Source organism: Pseudochaenichthys georgianus, chromosome 18, assembly GCF_902827115.2.
Source record: "Pseudochaenichthys georgianus chromosome 18, fPseGeo1.2, whole genome shotgun sequence".
NCBI classification, from domain to species: Eukaryota; Metazoa; Chordata; class Actinopteri; order Perciformes; family Channichthyidae; genus Pseudochaenichthys; species Pseudochaenichthys georgianus.
Genome location: NC_047520.1, coordinates 10,317,419 through 10,339,283, shown reverse-complemented (window position 1 = coordinate 10,339,283; position 21,865 = coordinate 10,317,419). Strand labels below are relative to the sequence as shown.

The 21,865-nt window shown below is 43.7% G+C and overlaps 1 protein-coding gene across 1 annotated transcript in view; it reads right to left on the bottom strand.

Moving 5' to 3' along the window:
* The window catches only part of alox12 (arachidonate 12-lipoxygenase), a 53,309-nt gene extending 31,758 nt beyond the window's left edge, over nucleotides 1–21,551 (bottom strand). The window contains exons 1-3 of the mRNA XM_034105677.2: nucleotides 21,483–21,551; nucleotides 4,206–4,352; nucleotides 3,899–4,100 (exon numbers count right to left, since the gene is read on the bottom strand). Of these exons, the coding sequence (XP_033961568.1) occupies nucleotides 3,899–4,100; nucleotides 4,206–4,352 (349 nt within the window). The 5' untranslated portion in view covers nucleotides 21,483–21,551. The remainder of the gene's footprint in view (nucleotides 1–3,898; nucleotides 4,101–4,205; nucleotides 4,353–21,482) is intronic.
* Nucleotides 21,552–21,865: the final 314 nt, after the last annotated feature.

The following is a 21,865-nucleotide window of genomic DNA, read 5'->3' as shown; positions in this document are numbered from 1 at the left end:
TAGTTATATTCCACCTTCATGATTATGGATCTGTGAGTGAATTGTTTTCTAACGCGACCCTTTTATTTATATTAGGTCTTAACGTTTTTGCATAAATTAGGGCGTGGTCACATTGACTCTGTCAAGTGACTGCTGCTGCTGCTAGCTTCTCGTCTCTCTGCTAGCTGCTCCGTGAAGCTAGCTACAGGGACTCTGCCTGCTCAGTTCATCCAGGAAACACAACTTGAAGCCGGCCGTGGTTGTTTGTTCTTCATGCTTATATATCGGACTATTGTGACTCGCTCTGCGGTTAAAACAGAAGGTGCATGAATGCGGTTTTGCGGTAAGAGAAATTCGAGCGCTTTATTTACGTGTTAATGATTTTAAACAGCTACGTAATGAATGTTAAGGCTTGGGTTAACGAGTGGTAGCTACATCGGTGCTAACGATGCTAATCGTAGCCTCCAAGTTAAAATAATAGACTGTATATATAAAGGTTAAAACGAAATAGACGTCAAGTGGGATAATACTGTTGAACAAACGGCTTCTGTTTGAGGTTATAAAATAAGGTCATCCTTGTAACTTAGAGATATTTTATTATGTAGGAGGAACCGTATGCATCGCTAAGGTTAATTTAAATTGGCTATGCTCAAGTATGTAGACAAGTTAACGTCGAAGTAGTGTATGTGAAATCAACCTCACAATAAGATGTGTATATTACAATTATTAATGTCATATTTCAAGATGATTACTTAGATAGTACAATATGGTTGGTTGAGCTGGAGTTCATTATTGAGCTTACACGTTAACGTCAGTCATCTGAAGAACGAACCCAAACCTTGTTGTTTTTATTAATTGCATTACCAAATTGATATCAAATAAACAGTAAGCATTGGTAACACAACTTCCAAAGTCACAGTAAAATAAAAAGGACCCTGACTCGGACAATACACAATCCAACATGTTCAACAGAAGATAATCAGTTATATTGTTTGTACACATGGTACTTTACATATATATATACATATATATATATCTGTTTGTTTAAGGTGTCCAGGTGATGCAGACAGGCTGGACCAGAGAGTGAGAGACAGAACTGGACTCCTCACAGCAATGCACTTCAGCACAGGTACAAACTCTTTTTTTCATACTGTACAAAGAATCAAGAAAGATATTGGTTTAAATAAATGAAGTATTGACTTGAATACACTGATATACATTCCATTAAACAATACTAAATACTAGATCACCTACACATCAGTTAAGTTGAGGGATTTTTTTCCATGCAAAAAGTTAGATGTTAACAAGCACTATGATTTTGTCAGCTTTCTAATGTAATGTATTGAAGGCAAAGATATTTAACACATAGTGAGAACTGCTACTATTTATCTCTCAATATTGTCTGTAAAAAACGTGGTAAAAGTGATTCTTTCAGTGAGACAACAGAGCAAGCTTCTACAGTTGCACTACGTTTTGTAACAGTTCAATATTATTTTGATAATAACATATATTTCAATGTTGATGAACTTCATACTGTTCATTCATAATCTGATTGTCTTTATAGCTCACTGTTGAAATAAAAAAAAAACATTACAATTACAAAATAATTATATCTACAGCCCCTAAAAACACAAACACACCGCTTTCATAAATAACACACTTGTTCTGCAATAATATGTTTTATGTTTACTGTAATTTTTGTTAGGAAAGGACATGCCTGAATGACACGACATTTTCTCCTTCTCTGAGGGTCAAGAAGAACATCCAAGAGGAACATTAAAAGCTGATGTTATGAGATTTTAAGACCAGTATACACAAAGAAACTACTTTTATTGTAACAGTCAGCTGATCGAATGCAGCTATTTCCACATCTACACTCCATCAGCTGATTATTTCTATTTGCCTCACTTTATGAGCTTCACATCGCTTGTGCCTTGTACCGCAGAGTTTGCAACTTCAAAAATAAATGGGGCCAATCTTCAGTCAGATGTGAATGTGTAATCTAACATTTTCAGTAAGAATAATGGACAAAAGGAGTGCAAATACAATTTATTGAAATGTGAACCAAAAGTTAATCAAATGTTTTAAATAAAAAGCACATATGGACAGAAGGTGTAAACCTATTAAATGTATAAGTAAACACATTTAGTCAAATAAAGTGACAGACTAGGCCTGTGCAGTTGGTATCAGCTTTGCCCAGCATGGGCTCCTCCATCAGCTCTGGTCCTCCTCGCAGAGGAAAGACCCTCAGTCCTCTCCAAACCAACAGACAGGACGTCCATCACACGGAGGTTTCTCCCTGAAGTCTCTGCAGCTCTCTGGACACCATGCTGTCTCAATCCGTCCACACTGAATATGAGAGGGGGAAAATGAAAATAATAAATGCTTTAGACAATAAGCAACATAAAGTTGACTGTTGAGTTGCTCAGTTTTTTTAGATTGTCAATACTATTACTGTATAACTAATATATCAGGTTAAGAGGCACATTCAAATAAAGATTGGTCTTTAAATACATGTTGTCTTTTGAATTGTTTGTCTAAAGTCAAGGATCTAGAACTGGTACTTAGTTTTAATGATTGTCTGGTTATTATGCTGTTTGGAGGAGGCCTCACAGGTAAGAGCACTAACTAGCTACCATCACATGTACCTAAGCTTGACTTAAATGTATTAAACGTATAGTTAAGTGATATCAAAATACAAATAACTAATGTCATGCAAACATATTCATATTTGCTTAATTCCAGTGTTGAATTTAGCACAATTGCATACAAACATTAAGGGGTTTTAAGATTCTGAAGTATTATGCTAAAAACTCAATAACTTAGATCATTATTTATAGTTTTGCTGAATAGTTTCATGGCCGCTTACCTTAGAAACGTAAAATGCGACGGCAGTGTGCAGATGGGGAGCATGTTAGCTTAGCTTGGTAGCTTCAGCTAGCTCTGGAACTTCCAGCTCGGTGGCAGCAGGTCCCGCCTCTTTGCCCTTATTTGGAGCAGGCGGGAGTTGAACTCTGACGTCACTGTCGAGCCGTTAGTGGCCGACTCCGCCTACTAAGGGCTTCTCGGCAACTCTGCAGAATCCTATGGGTGACGTCACGGACCCTAGGTCCATTTATACAGTCTATGATTCACACCTGTAAGCTCTCGGAGAGCGTAACACTGCGGACACATATTGATGTATAAAAGACATCAGAAAGTTCATTTTGCATGATAGGGGACCTTTAAACATTTTGTCAGTAAGTTTATGGTCTCTTTCATTAATTTGAAGTCTTCTTCAACACACCATGACTTTGATTTTGTAAATGATGGTTACAGTAAAATAGGTGATTAATCAGGGTATGCTTTAGGGCGAGTTGCTACCACGGAGTTGTCCGTAGATTTTTATCTTGCAACATTATCCCTTTACAGTTTATTAATTAATGAGAGTAAACTGTAACATTGTCGGCTCAAAATATCTTGTTCAGCATTCACTTGTACTATCCTTCCTGTCATGTCAGTCCTGTTTCCAAAAATGACAACATTTAACTTAAGGCTCCTAAAAAGTATTCCAAAAATCAATGGGTGACATCATGTGACTATGTCCACTTCTTCTATACATTCTATAACCTTAACCATGGTTTATTGGACACCACAAAACTTTGTTGCACTCAAAATGAATATCAGTAATACGTGTTTGCTTGCACTATATATACAGTATATGGTTTATATTATGGCTGGTTTATTGCAGGTCAGGACATATATTGTAAACCAGATGATGGAATAATCAGTCCACACAGCAGAATTTGCATGGCACTGGCTATAAAGAGACATGTGCTTAATCCCATTGCAATGTAAGAGCAACTGTCAGTTCGGAGTTGGCAGCTTTGCTCAACGGTTCCTTGACAGCTGAACATTAGAAGTGGATTCTGAGTCCTACCTGTGGCCTCCCTTATCTCCACCTTGGTGTCTCCGATGAACCAGCGGTAGCAGGGGAACGTCAGCACTGTGTCTCCACCTGGAGGCTCCACTGTGACGTAGCGACAGAACCAGTTGTCCTCCAACCAGTACCTCTGCTTCTCCAGCCTGACCAGCAGCAGGGGGCCGAGAGGTGAGGGGCTGGTCACCTTGTACTCATCCACCTGGAGAGGGAGGGGTTGAGAAGACAAAAAGTTCAATTATACCTGCGATCGATGTTTAAATGTTTAATCAGCACACTCAGTGATCGGTGGTCTGCAGACACTCACCGCTCCTCGGCAGAAATCCAGTCCGGGGTTGTCCAGCACGGTGCGTTCACTCTCTCCTTTCTCCCCCACCAGGGTCACATAGATGTAGTTGTTGGTGCCTGAATACTCTGATGTACCAGTTGCTACTTTCACTGTGTAGACTTCCATCTGTGGATAGGAACACACAACAGATTAGCTTTTTATTAGCAACACCCCACTTTGAATTGATCTTTATTATTCTTATTATCATACTGTTTCATTTAGGTTTTTATTTATTTTATAGTTCTACACTGAGAAAACTGAACCGTTGACTTTATTTTTATGTATTAAGTCAACAAATTAGATATAACAGTATTAGGTTAGTTGAAAGCAACAATATTAAGTTTAAATAAAAAAGATTAGGTTCAACTTAATCTAATTGCTTTCAACTAACCTAATACAGTTACGTGACATTTGTTGACATAATACATTTAATTAAAGTCATCGTTTCAGTTTTACAGTGTATTAGCGTCATCTCCTTTTAAATGTGTCTTTTAATCTTTGTTTTTCTTGTCAACGTTTCAGTTTTTCAGTGCAATATCAATTATTCTGTATGTGGACTAAACCTAACCCCCCCAAAAAACCTAAAAATATGTTTTTCAATTATTCTGTATCAACATGTCAACAGTGGCAGTGCAGCATTGAAATGTTGAGTTAGGAATAAGCTATTTTTAAACATTGCTCACAAAGTTAACGCTTATACAGTTTAAGCTGTACATATATACTTGTACATGGCTCATACGAGTTTGATTCCTATGTCCAAAGTTGACAACACTGGCAAACATTCTGTGATGTTATTGACGGGTTGTTTTACTCTATTCCTGGGAATCATTTGAATATCAAGTATGCAAATGCTTAAGCCACACTCACACAAATGAGCAGATGAAACAACAGATAAGTGGTCTGAAGCAGGATGTTGTCTGTAGTATAAAGTAACTTCATGAGTACAGAGATAAATAATAAAAATGTGAATATAAAGTTAGTGTATACAAGCCGAGCGAACAGTTTAATAAGCGTAACAAAGTAGGAGCTTCAGGGTTGAAGTCAAATGCTTCATGGATGGCATCATTTCTTCAAGTGAGTTTTCATTAACCCTTTTTTATTTTATTTTTTTCCACCAGAGCGAAACAAAAAAGTATTGCAATCTTTTTTAGATTTTTCTCTGACTAGTGTCATCTATCATTTTCACTCATGTCTTTGTATTTGCATTAAACAGAATAGATGGAAGCACACTCTGTCCAGTAAAAAGGTGTTTAATAGTCTCATTGCACAAAATTGGAATGAATCATAAATCATCATTTCGCACCAACTCTGCGACACCGGCCTGACCGTTTTATTGCATGCATTGAACTGCTAGACAGAAGTAAATCAACCATTCATTTTGTGCAGCCAGGTGATTTAAAGTGTACGTATTAGGGCTGTCAGTCGATTACAATATTTAATCGCGATTAATCGCAAATTAATCGCACATTTTGTATCTGTTCTAAATGTACCTTAGAGGGATATTTTTCAAGTTTTTAATACTCTTATCAAAATATGAGTGGACAAATATGCTTTATGCTAATGTTTATTATCATTTGAACAATGACAAAAATTGTCATCGCGTTAATTTTGTTTTGCGTTAAAGCGTTATTAACGCGTTAACTTGACAGCGCTAGTACGTATACTTAGAGATATTACAAAAAAATCAGCATCACATGCACAAATACAAATAAATATCGGATTAAATAAATGATGAAACTTAGGTATCTCGTACATTGAGCCCCACTGTTACGTGCCGTAGTGTGTGTGTGGTGGTGTGTGTGTGTGTTTTCTCTCTCTCCCTCTGATTTGTCCCCAGGTGCAGCCTCTTCCCAGGTGCAGCCTCTTCCCAGGTGCTCCTACTTTGCAATCAAGGATTCCATATAGGACCGGAAGAGGACGGCAGTGAGGGCCTTCTTTCTCTCCTCCTCGTCTGGCTGCATGTGTGCAGCCTGTCTCTGTGTACAAGCCAGCCTAGTTGTGTTGTTTATGGTACCATTGTGTGGTAATGTGGCTGGTGAGCCGCCTTACGTATTGACGGATTAAAAACCTCACTTAAACTCCTGGTGTGTCGCTACTTCCCTTGGTATCCCTAGCTCTACAAGGGAACGTAACATGGGGGCTCGTCCAATCTTTGAGACAAAGAGTGAGTATTTGGTTGTTGGTTAGTGTTATTGTGTTTGGTGGTGAGCAGTAGTGTATATAGGTGTAGAATTGGCTGTGATATTATTTACTGTTGAACAGCTTCCTCAGTTTAGACAGGGGAGTGTCTAGCTGGACTGAATCAGTCCTTCCTTCGGATACTCATTTTTTATTTTGCCTTTTTTATTTTCAGGGTAATCCTGGGTGGGGATTTATTCCCTGTTGGGGGCAGGCGATTCAGGGTTTCGGCCGCTGATGTTTGCCTTTAAAGTCACCTCGAGCCCGGCACGCTCCAGAAGATAGTTAGGTAAAGGTTGGTAGGCAGGATCTGGGGAAGTTTGTAAATAAATATATAATAATATTTGTAAGTAGCCGTTGCTAAAGATGGCTTTTGTGTTGGAGCAGTTTGTGGCCAGTCCTACTGTGGGTCAGCTAGACGGGTGCAGGAAGGTTGATTTGCGGTTTGTTGCTGACCATTATCATGTTTCTGTTTCCTCGGCTCTGGTAAAAAGTGAACTCAAGGCTACTTTGATAGCTGGACTAGTTGAACAGGGGGTTTTGAGGCGGCCTGTTTTAGTGGAATCTCCTGGCACGGTGGTTCAGAGTGCTACGAAACAGGCAAACATTGTCACCACACCTCAGTTTGACTCGTTTTCGGCAGGATCCTCACCTACGGGGTCTAAAGTAGATGCCAGGGTAAAAGTACGTATGGCTCGTCTCCAGTGTGAGAGGGAGGAGCGTGAGCGTGAGCGAGAGTTTCAGCTCAGGAGGGAGCTGGAGTTCAGGAAGTTGGAGGCAGACACTGCTGTCCGGATGCGTCAGCTAGAGCTCCAAGCAGCTGTGGTGGGTGATTCTGCAGTTACACCTTCTGGTCCTGCTGCCTCCTTTGATGTGAGCAGGCATATTAATTTGGTCCCTGTGTTTCGGGAATCAGAGGTGGAAGTCTATTTTGGTGCCTTTGAGCGCATTGCTGCGGCCCTGCACTGGCCAGAAGACGTGTGGGCTATTCTATTACAGTGCAAGCTAGTCGGCAAGGCTCAAGCGGCTTGCTCTTCTCTTTCTGTCGAGGATAGTTTGGAGTATGACAAGGTGAAAGGTGCTATTCTCAGGGCATATGAGCTTGTGCCTGAGGCCTACAGGCAGCGTTTTCGCGGCATAAAGAAAGCTGCTGGCCAAACATACGTGGACTTCGCGAGGGAGAAGAAAGTCCTCTTTGACAGGTGGTGTAGAGCGTGTAAAGCGGATGACATCGCTTCAGTATGTGAGCTGATGCTGGTAGAGGAGTTCAAAAACTGTGTACCGGAGCGTACGGTAGTCTACCTCAATGAGCAGAGAGTGACTACCCTTCAGCAGGCTGCCACTCTGGCAGACGAGAGTGCGCTGATACACAGGAGCGTTTTGTTTCAGCGGGACCCTCCTCAGCGGGACACTTATCGGAGAGCGCCTGATAATGATGTTCCCTGTGCCAGTGTTCCATTGTTAGGTCCCAGGATAGACAGAGCTTGTTTTTTTTGTCTTGACCCAGGTCATATGATAGCAGACTGTGCAGCTTGGAAGCGAAAGCAGGCCACCACTATGGCGGATGAGGAAGGGCTTGAGCTTTTGGCTCAGAGCGATTCTCCTCATCGTTTTGGTTTCCGGAAAGCTCGTAACAGGCGTGCCACACAGGCTCATTCTGCTTCTCTTCCAGGACCCAGGAAAAAGAAATTGTGTTTCTTTTGTCTTGATCCTGGTCATCTAGAGGCAGAGTGTGTAGCTCGGAAGGAGCAGGTGGCAACTGCTCTGGAAAAGCCAAAAGACCGGCACCCGGTTGCGATGCGACAGAGTGGTGTGGTGCAGTTAAGTTCTGCATCCGTCTGTGACAGTGCTGTGGGTGTTTCCGTCTCTGAAGCGGTGGGTGTGGACCTAGCTCAGAGCGATGTGGATCTGTGTTCAGTGAGTGGTGTGTGTGTTCCATGTATTCCATGTGTTGCTCCGGTGTTGGCTGCTGGTGAGCAGTATAAGGTGTGTTTTATGGGGGGAAGTGTTATGTGCCGTAGTGTGTGTGTGGTGGTGTGTGTGTGTGTTTTCTCTCTCTCCCTCTGATTTGTCCCCAGGTGCAGCCTCTTCCCAGGTGCAGCCTCTTCCCAGGTGCTCCTACTTTGCAATCAAGGATTCCATATAGGACCGGAAGAGGACGGCAGTGAGGGCCTTCTTTCTCTCCTCCTCGTCTGGCTGCATGTGTGCAGCCTGTCTCTGTGTACAAGCCAGCCTAGTTGTGTTGTTTATGGTACCATTGTGTGGTAATGTGGCTGGTGAGCCGCCTTACGTATTGACGGATTAAAAACCTCACTTAAACTCCTGGTGTGTCGCTACTTCCCTTGGTATCCCTAGCTCTACAAGGGAACGTAACACCCACACACGCAGAAAGAGAGAGAGGGGAAAGTCAACACACACACACACACACACACACACACACACACACACACACACACACACACACACACACACACACACACTGGACATGTTTCAGCACTTCTCTCAGTGTAGTGTCATTGCTCAATCATGCATCTTACAGTTTTTCTCGATTGCTAACACACTAAAATTATACATAAAGCACAATTATTTTAACTGACACTCAAAGAGCAAAACATCGGCTCAAATCTCCAAAACTCTAAACACGTTTTCAGCTTTTCACACAATTTGCAAATCAACATGGCAGTTTTTGCAAACCATTGCACACGTTTCTACACGTAAGACACAGGAATCTGACATAAAGTCACGTGTTAGCAGGTTTAAAACACTATTCTGCCCTTGCGTATGCATTCCACTGCATAGCTTAACAGATAGCGAACAAAGACTCAGAAGACAGTTGTTGAGTTGACCATTTACTGAGGCTTGAAATTGTAAAACTGCAAGAATAAACAGAAAAATACAACACAAGTTACACAATTGAAAAAAATTTCAACGTCCTGGAGATTAGGCCGCTCCTCGGTCCACTTCCTCCGAGGCTGGAGTTGCCAGATACTCCTGCTTCCACCGTTTCCAGTAGGAGTTCGCCAAGCTCTGAACCTGGCGCCACTGTACCTTACATAGGTGATCCAGTTCAAAGTCCCCCGGGGGTGTGGGTCTCACACTCGCCTTCTGGGTTAGAAGAGTAGCAGGTGAGAGTATCTCAGGAAGGTCTGTATCATAAGAGATGGGAACCAGAGGCCTGGCGTTCATGATGGCCATAACTTCAGCCATCAAAGTGGCCAGGACTTCATGGGTCAGTTTATCCTTATTCTTCAACAGCAGTGCATCAATGACCCGTCGAGCCACACCAATCATCCTCTCCCAAGCTCCACCCATATGTGAGGAATGAGGTGCGTTAAATATCCAAGTCCTTGATCTCAGGATCGTCCGTGTTTATCTGAAGCTCTCTGCATGCTCCAATAAAGTTTGTGCCTCTGTCTGACCTGACCTGACCTGAGGTGTTTGACAAGTCCACGAATCGACAGGAAGCGCCTCAAGGCATTAATGAAACTTGAGGTGGTCATGGTTTCAATAACCTCCAAGTGAACAGCTCTCGTACTGAGACATGTGAAAATGACTGCTCATGTTTTACACTCAGCAGCACCACCTCTTGTGCGACGAGTTATCACACTCCATGGACCAAAGACATCAAGCCCTACATGTGTAAAAGGTGGATCCATGGACAGTCTGTCAGCAGGCAGATCGGACATTTTCTGAACCTCAAACTTGCCTCTCAACTTCCTGCAGATGACACATTTGAATATTGTACTCAAAATGAGCCTCTTCCCTCCTACTATCCAGACACCGGCAGTGCGCAGTGCGCCCTCTGTTAAATGGCGACCTTGGTGAGCTGCTTGATCATAATAGTGTCGGACTAAGAGAGTGGCAACATGATGACTGGCTGGAAGGATGAGTGGATGTTTCTCTTGGTCTTCCAATTGGGCTTTATGGATGCGACCCCCAACTCTCAGCAATCCATCCTTGTCAATAAATGGGTCCAGTTTCACAAGAGAGCTGTGGCTATGAACATTAATGCCCTGAGTTGCGCAGTCCACCTCGTTCTTGTAAACATCCTGCTGCACTGCCTTCAAGATGATTGTTTTGGCCTGAAAGAGCTCTGAGGTGTGTGACTGTTTGCAGTGATGCCATCCATTGCACTCTACAGTGTGAGACTTGCTGGAATAGGACTTGGCTACATGAATGAGTGTTGCCATACCTCTTACTAGAGCCTTCCAAGTAGAGAAATGTTTGAACCGTTGTGATCTGAGACTCTGCTCTGTGACCTTGGTTGCAAGAGAGAGAACTTGAGGATACATTTCTTTATCAGTCTCTGGTTGCACAAGTTCAAATGATTCAGTCTTATTTTCTTGCTGTGTCTGTCTGACGGAGAAATTGAGGACCAAAGAACCAACTGGATGACATCAGACAAGCTGCTGGTATTGGCCTTGTTCCGTGGTCAGCAGGGTTCACTTTAGTTTTCACATAGAGCCACTGTTCTGGGTTAGTACTGTTCCTTATGCGAGCTACTCTGTTAGCTACGTAGGTGTAGAACCGTCTTGAATTGTTGTAAATGTAGCCAAGAACAACACGACTGTCCGTGAAGAACCTGACTGCCTTCAACTCCAAGTCAATCTCAGACTTGATTAGTTCTGCCAGTTCAACCGCCAAGACTACCCCACACAGCTCCAGGCGACGTATGGTGTGCAATGGGTAAGGAGCTAGCTTTGATTTTCCCATCACAAAGCCTACATGCCATTTCCCATCAGGGTCAAGAACACGTAGGTATGCTACGGCAGCAATTGCCCTTGTAGAAGCGTCTGAGAAAACACAAAGTTCTGTTCGTTTGCAAGATGACATTGAGACCGGGGTATATGGTCTTGGTACTTGAATCTGTTCCAGCTCAGTTAAGGAGTCAGTCCAAGCTTTCCACTGAGCTTCCTTCTCTGGTGGGAGTGGGACGTCCCACTCGTACTGCTCTGAAGAAAGTTCTCTTACCAACGCCTTGCCTTGCACAGTGATGGGAGATGCAAATCCCAGGGGATCAAAGAGACTGTTCACAGTGGACAGTATGCCTCGACGAGTGAACGGTTTAATGTCCTGTGAAACTTTAAAGGTGAAACTGTCATTATTGAGTTCCCAGCTTATGCCCAGACTCCGTTGGAGAGGCAAAGGGTCGGCTCCCAAATCCAGATCTTTAAAGTCGCTTGTTCGTTCTTCAAGAGAAAAGGCCTCCATGAGCCTGGCAATGTTTGAAGCTATTTTGCGAAGCCTCAAATTGGACTCAGCCAGTAGGCTCTTGGTTCGCTGTAGCAGATCAATGGCTTCATCTTCTTTTGACACTGAAATTAGTCCATCATCGACATAAAAGTTCCTGAATACAAACTCCTTTGAGTCTGTGCAATGTTCAGTTTCCCCTTGCTCTGCAGCCTTTCTCAGCCCGTATGTTGCTACTGCTGGTGATGGACTGTTCCCAAACACGTGCACTGTCATCCAGTAGTCAACAATCTCCTTATCTGGGTCGTTGTCTCTGTGCCACAAAAACCGCAGGAAGTTGCGATGGTCCTGTCTGACCTTGAAACAATAGAACATCTGTTCTACGTCAGCTGTGACAGCTATTTGCTCCCTTCTGAATCTCAGTAGGACCCCAATTAGAGTGTTGTTGAGGTTGGGTCCACTGAGGAGAACGTCGTTCAATGACACTCCTTTGTACTGAGAGCTGGAATCAAAAACTACTCTTAGTTTCCCTGGTTTTTGCGGCTGGTAAATACCGAATGTAGGCAAATACCAGCACTCTTGTCCATGCTGCAGTTGTGGAGTTGGCTCGGCTTGGTGGTTGTCAATGACCTTCTGCATGAAGTCAAAGAAATGCTCTTTCATGTCTGGTCTCCTTCTGAATGAGCGCTGGAGAGAGGAAGGGGCTTGCGGGGGAAGCGAAAGGGCAGTGGTGCCACCCAGTGGTTTTCATCCTCCATATACACCTCGTTTTCCATGATTCGGAGAAAGATCTTGTCATCCACAGACAGGGCTGGTTTGTCGTCATCAGGTGTTTTTCGAAACACACTTTCTCCTATACAATCTAAACTTCCATTAAGGACGTTTTCCAGGCTGTGAGATGGGGCTGGAAGATGATGCTTGGCTGGACCATTTAACCTCTCCTTCACCTGAATGCTGTTCGTGCACGGCTTAAGAAAGGATGGGCGTCCATTTTGAAGGACATGGGTCTTGTAGACGTTGACATTGTTTGAATTGTGAGTCCCATCCAGGCATATTTCTCCAACTATGACCCAACCAAGGTCAAGGCGCTGGGCGTAGGGTGAGTTGTGAGGCCCGTTACACTGTTCACGCACCTTATGTAGACGCAGAATGTCTCTTCCGAGCAGAAGGAGAATAGGAGCATTGGTGTGGAGGGGAGGAATCTTGTCAGTCACTTGCCTGAGGTGTGGAAAATACTGTGTGATCTCCGGAGTTGGAATCTCTGACCTGTCGTCAGGCAAGTTGTTACATTCCAACAGAGGAGGGAGTGCTGCTTTAGTTTTCCCATCAAGTGACTCCACTATAATGTTGCATGCTTTTCTTCCTGCTGTCTCCACTTTGCCTGAGCATGTTGTTAGAGTATAGGGAGATGCATTGCCATTCAAGCCAAACAGATCGAAGAATTGTGATTTTGCTAACGACCGATTACTTTGATCATCCAGCACTGCATACACTCTGTGTGACTTGTTGGGATAATCAGCCTGGTATACATTCACCAAGCAGATTTTCGAGCATGATCTGGGCTTGGGAGCACCACAGCAGATTTCTGTACACATGGAAGTTACTTCAGGTGGCCTTTGTCCTCCAGACTCTCCGCTTTGCTCATTCTCAGGTATAAACATACCAAACGACCAAGGAGCTGGACCAGGATGCATGGCTGAGGTATGTTTGTCACTTTCACACTCCTTGCATTTAAGTGTTGCCTCGCAATCTTTGGCAATATGCTTTGTGGATTCACAACATCGAAAGCAGATGGATTTCTCCTTTAAGTAGGTTATTCTCTCATCAAGGTGTCTTCCTCGAAACCAACGGCATTTTGACAGTGGATGAGGCTTGTTATGCACTGGGCATTGTTTGTCTGGTTCCTCTGTCTTGATAGCTGAGCTAGACTGTGAGGCAGAAGCAGTCACTTCAGTTTTCCTAACTGAAACAGCTGTTCTCTGAGTGTATTTAGGTGTTCTATCCACTCTAATGTCACTTTGGGAAGAGGAGAGACTGAATGCAAAACTTTGATCATTTCTGATCTTTGCCTGGGCACATACAAATTTCACAAAGAAGCTGAAAGGTGGGAAAGGCACAAGATAATCTTCCTTATACCTGGAACCTTGCGTTACCCAGCGCTCTCGTAGACTGTAAGGAAGCTTTTCCACTATTGGATTAACACCTCTTGCAGTGTCCAAATATGCTAGGCCAGGCAGGAATCCACCAGATTTAGCGGCATCTATCTCCAGTAGCAAGTCACCTAGCTCTCTGATCTGGTGGATGTCTTTGTTTGAGGTGGTTGGAAATGTCTCTATTCGTTTTAGAAGGGCATTTTCGATCACCTCTGGGCATCCATAACATTCCTCTAAGCGCCACCATATCATACTGACACCTGCTGTGGGGTTATGAACGTGCACTGACCTTATCCGCTTTGCATGTGCTGCTGACTCCGGTCCAAGCCATTTGACAAGGAGGTTGAGCTCTTCGTGGTCAGACAGATACAGCTCCCTTGTAACTGCTTGGAATGATGATTTCCATCCATCCATCTTCTCCCGCTTATCCGTGGTCGGGTCGCGGGGGTAGCAGTTCCAGCAGAGAGCCCCAAACTTTCTTTTCCCTGGCGACATCAACCAGCTCTGACTGGGGGATCCCAAGGCGCTCCCAGGCCAACGAAGAGATATAATCCCTCCACCTGGTCCTAGGTCTACCCCTTGGTCTCTTCCCAGCTGGACGTGCCTGGAACACCTCCCTAGGGAGGCGCCCAGGTGGCATCCTAACTAGGTGCCCGAACCACCTCAACTGGCTCCTTTCGACGCGAAGGAGGAGCGGCTCAACTCCGAGTCCCTCCCTGATGACCGAACTTCTCACCTTATCCCTAAGGGAGACACCAGCCACCCTGCGGAGAAAACCCATCTCGGCCGCTTGTATCCGCAATCTCGTTCTTTCGGTCATGACCCATCCTTCATGACCATAGGTGAGGGTAGGAACGAAAATGGCCCGGTAGACAGAGAGCTTTGCCTTCTGGCTCAGCTCCCTTTTCGTCACAACGGTGCATTAAAGCGACTGCAGTACCGCTCCCGCTGCTCCGATTCTCCGGCCCATCTCACGCTCCATTGTTCCCTCACTCGAGAACAAGACCCCGAGATACTTGAACTCCTTCACTTGGGGTAAGGACTCATTCCCTACTTGGAGTGGACAGTCCATCGGTTTCCTGCTGAGAACCATGGCCTCAGATTTGGAGGTGCTGATCCTCATCCCAGCCGCTTCACACTCGGTTGCGAACCGATCCAGTGAATGCTGAAGGTCGCGGACCGATGAAGCCATTAGAACCACATCATCTGCAAAAAGCAGTGGTGCAATCCTTAGTCCACCGAACTGCAGACCCCCTCCCCCACGACTACGCCTCGAAATCCGATCCATGTATATTACAAACAGGATTGGTGACAAAGTGCAGCCCTGGCGGAGGCCAACCCTCACCGGAAATGGGTCCGACTTACTGCCGAGGACCCGGACACAGCTCTCGCTTTGGGAGTACAGAGATTGGATGGCCCTGAGTAGAGACCCCCTCACCCCATACTCCCGCAGCACCTCCCACAGTAACTCCCTGGGAACTCGGTCATACGCCTTCTCCAAGTCTACAAAACACATGTAGACCGGATAAGCGTACTCCCAGGCCCCCTCCAGGATCCTTGCGAGAGTAAAAAGCTGATCCGTCGTTCCACGACCAGGACGGAATCGGCATTGTTCCTCCTCAATCTGAGGTTCGACAATCGGCCTGACCCTCCTTTCGAGTACCTTGGAGTAAACTTTCCCGGGGAGGCTGATTTCCATGCCCAGTAATTTTCTGGACGATCATCAAAGGCAAGGAGCCCAGAACTCACCATCTATTTTCTCACGAGATACTGAGCAAGATCAGGAGTATGAGGAGTTGGAGCTGAGTAGTTATTTGGAACGAATGCTGGAGAGACAGGAAGCGATGCATAGTGTAGGTCCTTAGTGGGTTTGTGCTAATCTGCACCCTTGTGTGGCCAATGTATGTGACTGCTGTCCGTTATTGTGAGAAGTGAGTTTCTGTGTTTCCACGTTTTGAAACTGTTGGTGAGTGTTTTGTAAAAATGAATGTTTATCAATGTATTCTGTTGTGCGTCTTGCTGGATCCTCCTGAGCTAAATCCTGTAACTCACCAAGATGTCCTTCTTCCAAATCTGCTGCAGCTGCTTCAAATATGGCTGCCTCTTTAGATGCGGCCACAGCTTTACTTTCCAGCTTCAAAACATAAAGGTTTGCCTCCACCTCTGCTTTCTGCCTCATCATGGCTGCCTCCACCTCTGCTTTCTGCCTCATCATGCCTGCCTCCCTTTCTGCGAAGGATACCTTTATTTTTGCTGCTTCAGCTTTACCTCTTGCCCTTGTCGTTGCAGCACTGGCAGATGACTTGCTTGACCTTGTTGATGACCTGTGACTTGAGGCCCGGGACCTGGTCTCCACAGACCGGAGTTCTTCTTCCTGGTCATTCATCTTACTGCTGTCTGATGAATGAGTCTTTAGGTTGAAGTAGTAGCGTGCTGATCACAGAATTATTTCGCTGCCTTTCCAGCTGAGTAGTGTATTTTTACTATTCTGCCCTTGCGTATGCATCGCACTGCATAGCTTAACAGATAGCGAACAAAGACTCAGAAGACAGTTGTTGAGTTGACCATTTACTGAGGCTTGAAATTGTAAAACTGCAAGAATAAACAGAAAAATACAACACAAGTTACACAATTGAAATAATACATGTGCAACATAATGCAAATAGAGTGCAATATAATCAACAGCCTATGCTAAGAATGAGCTATGTCCGTTAGCTTAGCAGCTAGTTAGCTTAGCTTATTTTACACATTGAAACTACACAATCAATTAAACCACATTTTGTAAACATAACTTGGCACACAGGTAAGTTTGTATACTTACAGACAGATCTACTCCAAGGATTAAAACAAAATGATATGTGGCATAGAACTGAGCTACGATATGCTCTGCATGGCTTTGCTGTGTAAACTAAAACACAAGAAGGAGAGTCGCCAATACACTATGTCAGGGGTGGCCAACCCGCGGCTCTCGAGCCGCATGCGGCTCTTTACCTACTTTCATACGGCTCTTCAGTTCATATCGAATTTTATATGTGTGAGTTTGGGGGAGAGACACTGACTCCTGACTAGTGTTGCACGGTGTACCGATACTTGAAAGGGATACCGCGATACTCTGCCGTTAACAACGTTACGATTCCTCCGTTTCATTAGTATCGGTACTTTAAGAATGACGGGGAAAGCGCCGTTTTAATAAGAGCCGTGTGTGTTCAGCACTCTGCTTCCACTCCCTGCACTGCAGCTGTGCGATCTAAGTGCCTCCCCTGGTGCACGCTCTAGCTGCCAGAGCATGTGAGAAAACGAGAAGCATGGGTGCAAGTGTATGGGGGTTATCTTTATTCAAGAGCGTGGTATTTAAATTTGAGAGCATACTTTATGTATTTATTTCCCTCAAACTCTGTCCTCGCACTCAAATAGTGCCCTCGCACTCAAATAGTGCCTGCTTGCACTTAGATTTGCTCTGCTTGTGTTCAAACTGTACGCTTGCACTCAGATATATTGCTGCTCAGAATTATTCTGTGCGAGCTCGAAACTTTTTCTGCTCTCAGAATTATTCTGTGCGCGCTCGAAACTTTTGTGCAACAATCCTGTCAAAATCCCTCAACCAATAGGAGGCCAGGTGTCCTTGCGGGTGCGTTCGCTTTACTTATTACAGCGTCCCGTAAGGGCGGTTACTCTTTGGTTTATAAACTCCCGCCCTCCACGGCTTTATAACATAACATGTACATCACTTCGCTGTACAACTTTTTTTGGGGGGGGGGGTGTAAGCACAGTTAGTACATGTTTATAAAACGGACAATTCAAATCAAGCAATCTGATGTTTCTTAGTCGTGATATAATGAGCGTATATCCCGGGTATAATTGTAGTTACTTTTCACAAGTCAGTATCCCTCCGCGTCTGAGAACCGTTACAACCATATGGTTACAACTGTTACATTACGTCCGTCACGAAACTAACTAACTAACAAAGCTTAAAATGGAAACATTTAAGGTTAACTTCGACCTCCGGGGTGGCCTTACTATGGAGGAGTGGATTGAGAAGTGCCTATCTCCAGAAAAAAAAGCACCTAAACGACGACAATGCTGTCTGTCTATTATGTTCTCTCTAGCTATTGTTGTTGCATAGCAACCACCTCGCACTATGTTTTGTGCAGAAGGCAACGGAGGGACTATTTTATTTTAAACATCATTATTTAATAATAAAAACTATTTAAATTGGAGTGTGTATTTTTCTTTCACATTGCCAGCCACACGTGGTAACCGTTTTATAAATGCAATAGCTCACTTCAGGCCGTGATATACGAATATCTATACAATATGGTTGTCGACACTCCGCTTCGCATCGGGCCGAACCAAACCGTAGCACAACAGTGCTGGAGCAGAACAACAGTCTGGAGGAAGAAGTGGGCCGGTCGGAAAATTCACTAGCAATCCCCCCTCCCAGAGCTCTATATATGGCGCTACCCCCTCCTCCCGTTGACAATTTACTAGCGATAACGAGGGCCGGTCGAGATTCCCGGGCTGATTTTTAGTCCCAGTACGCCACTGAACGTAGCTATTATGTAAGGTGCTGGTATATATATATATATATATATACTAACTGTGCTTCCTCCCCCACCCCCCAAAAGAAAGTTGTAAATCAAACAAGTGAAGTACATGTTATAAAGCCGTGGAGGGCTGTAGTTTATAAACCAAAGAGTAACCGCCCTTACGGGACGCTGTAATAAGTAAAGCGAACGCACCCGCAAGGACACCTGGCCTCCTATTGGTTGAGGGATTTTGACAGGATTGTTGCACAAAAGTTTCGAGCGCGCACAGAATAATTCTGAGAGGAGAAAAAGTTTCGAGCGCGCACAGAATAATTCTGAGCAGCAATATATCTGAGTGCAAGCGTACAGTTTGAGCACAAGCAGAGCAAATCTAAGTGCAAGCAGGCAATATTTGAGTGCGAGGGCACTATTTGAGTGCGAGGACAGAGTTTGAGGGAAATAAATACATAAAGTATGCTCTCAAATTTAAATACCACGCTCTTGAATAAAGATAGGGAATAACCCCCATGCAAGTGGGAGTGCAACTGCCGCTGCGCCTCGGCTTGTTGACAAAAAAGACGCCAGACGCGAAATTTGGAAGTATTTTAGCTATATCTCTGACAGTGAGGGCAAGCCTACGGACACCACGAGGCCTGTCTGTAAGAAATGTATTAATTATATTTAATACGAATTCTTGTCATTTATTTTATTTATTGTTCTCATTGTTTAAAGGTTTGTGTTATGGTTATGGTTCTGGTGTGAAATAAAGCACAATAATTACATTTAAGACTGTTTCCCTCTTTTTAAGAAAAGTATAGAAAAAGAATCGGAATCGCAATTCTTGACTTGGTATCGAAACCAAAATGTTGGTATCGTGACAACACTACTCCTGACACTTAAACCTGATATTTAGTAGGTCTGTTAAAGGTGGAGTAGGTAAGTTTGAGAAACCGGCTCGAGATCGCTAGAATTTGAAAATACACAACCGGAGAAAATCTGCCACTTCCTTATAGAGCCCCTCCTTCAACACACACGAACGCGCACATGACCAATGAGGGCACGAGATAAGTTTGTGCCCCGATGGGAGGCTGACAGGCAGGTAGGCCATCCAATCGGTTGTACTTTTTACAGTATTACGGCTTCTACAGATGACATTTTTTTATGGATTTTTTGTCAAAGCACTTAAGATATTCATTGCTATCGGGATGTTAAGAGCATTCCATGGAATATAACAAAAAGTGTATCTCGAGCCGGTTTCTCAAACTTACCTACCCCACCTTTAAATATTGAATGCTGATAATTCTGACGTAATTTGGCCGGTCAAAGTTGTTTGGGCTCGGATAAAATCGGGTCTAATTTTTGATGTGGCCCAAGAGCCAATGCGATGCAGTGAACCAATCACCTTTGAGGGGGGGGGAACCTATCGTTGATTAAACACGATCCAGTGTTTCCCCTACCATTGTCTTGGAGGGGCGCTGCGCCCCGCCAACGGAGCCCCGCGCCCCCCCTGAAATTCAAGGTGTTTAAAAAAAATATATATATATATTATTTAATTTTTTTAAATATATATGTAGCACTAAATTGCAAATAATCTATAACTACTGTCACTTTTCACATTGAACATGTGCTCTTTTATTAAATAAACTAAACGCTTTCATTTTAAGTTGTGAGTTTAGTGTTTTTGACCCTAAGAAACAATGATGCATTAATCAATAACAATAATCCACAGCTCCTCTCTCTGCTCCAGAGGATTAAAAAAATATATATCCCAATGCCACAAAAATGCATCAGTGACGTGGTTGAAATCTTGTCTCCAGAAAAAACTGAAACAAGCGGTATCAGTGACTGTGTGTTTGATGTGGCTCTTTGCAGTAACAGAGACAAAATGTGGCTCTTAACCTCTGACTGGTTGGCCACCCCTGCACTATGGTGTCAGAACAAACACTGATATTCAAAATGCCTCACACATGGACCAATAATCCAGAAACACGTTCCACCTGACCAAACACCTGATAGCATAATTGTTGGCGCATCAATCAGGATGTTAGCACTATGAAAAGACCACAGGTGAGTACTTTCTTACAGCAACAATGGAAGCCAACATGGAAGCAAGAGCAAGAGGAAGAGGAGAGGAGGAGGAAGAGTACTCTCTAATGAAATTAAATGTTATCAACCATGGTTTGACGATGAGAGGCTGGACGGAGGGTTCAGCCTAATCTAAGCCGATGTACTGTCGCCTCTGTAATCCGGACACTTAGACTTGAAAACAGGTTAGTCACCAGTTTGTAGCTCTGCATAACTCATGATATATCAGAGCTTATATCTGTTGTGTGAAACGTATTTACTTCCTTACTGTAATTGAATTGTTGGCATGTTGCAGACTATAACTGTACACACATCCTGCACAATGTACTGTGGTAAAGTTACTTTTATGCAACACACACACTAACCGACCACTATGTCTTTGTAGTTTATCTGAAGGACTGAGAGACAAAGAGGTGGAAGGCTAAGGATGTCCAATGAGGCAGGAAGCAGCAGCTACTAACTGGGTGTTGGCAAACAATGCCATCACACTTAGAGAGATCCGAAGCATAGTAGCCATGTGCTGAGATGCATGTTGCACGATGTATTTCTTCATTTACTGTATTTCTGTAAACTCAAGCAATCTTTCTCTGCAGAACCCTCTATGTACAGAGCATAGCCCATTACAGGTGAAAGTGCTTTAGAGTATGCTCAGCAGTGTGTAGTTGGGTGGTCAAACCATCTAGTATTATGAATGAAGTTATATTTGGAGCTAAAGTTTGCATTTGGAAAGTGTTTATGTAGTTGTGAGGGCAGTTCTTCTATGCTCAATAGACCTCATTCTCACAAAAAAATATCACATTCTGTTAAAAGAATGCAAATATGTTTGAACTATTTTGACTACAGTTAAGATTAGAGAAACATGTGTCTATCACAAAATGTCAAAGTTAGGATTTAGTTTGAAACCATTTGACATTTTAAATAGCTGCACAGAATAACACAAGATGCTATAAATGTAAACCAAACATACAATTCTTGGTAGGAAAGTCGTATAGAACCATGAATGTGGCAATGGCCCGAGGACAACAGGCAGGTTAAGTGCAGTTTTAACTGTAAATTCCACATATGAGTTCTAACCCCAGGCTATTCTTGTATTTAGAACCCGAAATACAATCAAACCTACTCACTGTGTTCAGGGTTGTGTTCACAGAGTGGCTGTTCCCTCCTCTTCTTTTCCTCTGGTGTCCTTTTGAATGTTTATATTCTGGCCCTTCCCCTACTTTTTTTCTTTTGCCTATGTATCCAATTTCTTTCTTTTAAGTCCTCAAAGATCCATGAGTTACAGTTATCTGGTCAGCAGGACTTTTTTAAATGCAGACCCTCTTCAGTGTTTTGTTGCCAGCTTTAAGTTTCCCTAACCCTCTAACAGCTCCCTGCGACTGACTCACTCGCTCAATCACTCCTTTGTGTAGTCTCACCTTGCTCTCTTCAACACACACGCAGAAAGAGAGAGAGGGGAAAGTCAACACACACACACACACACACACACACACACACACACACACACACA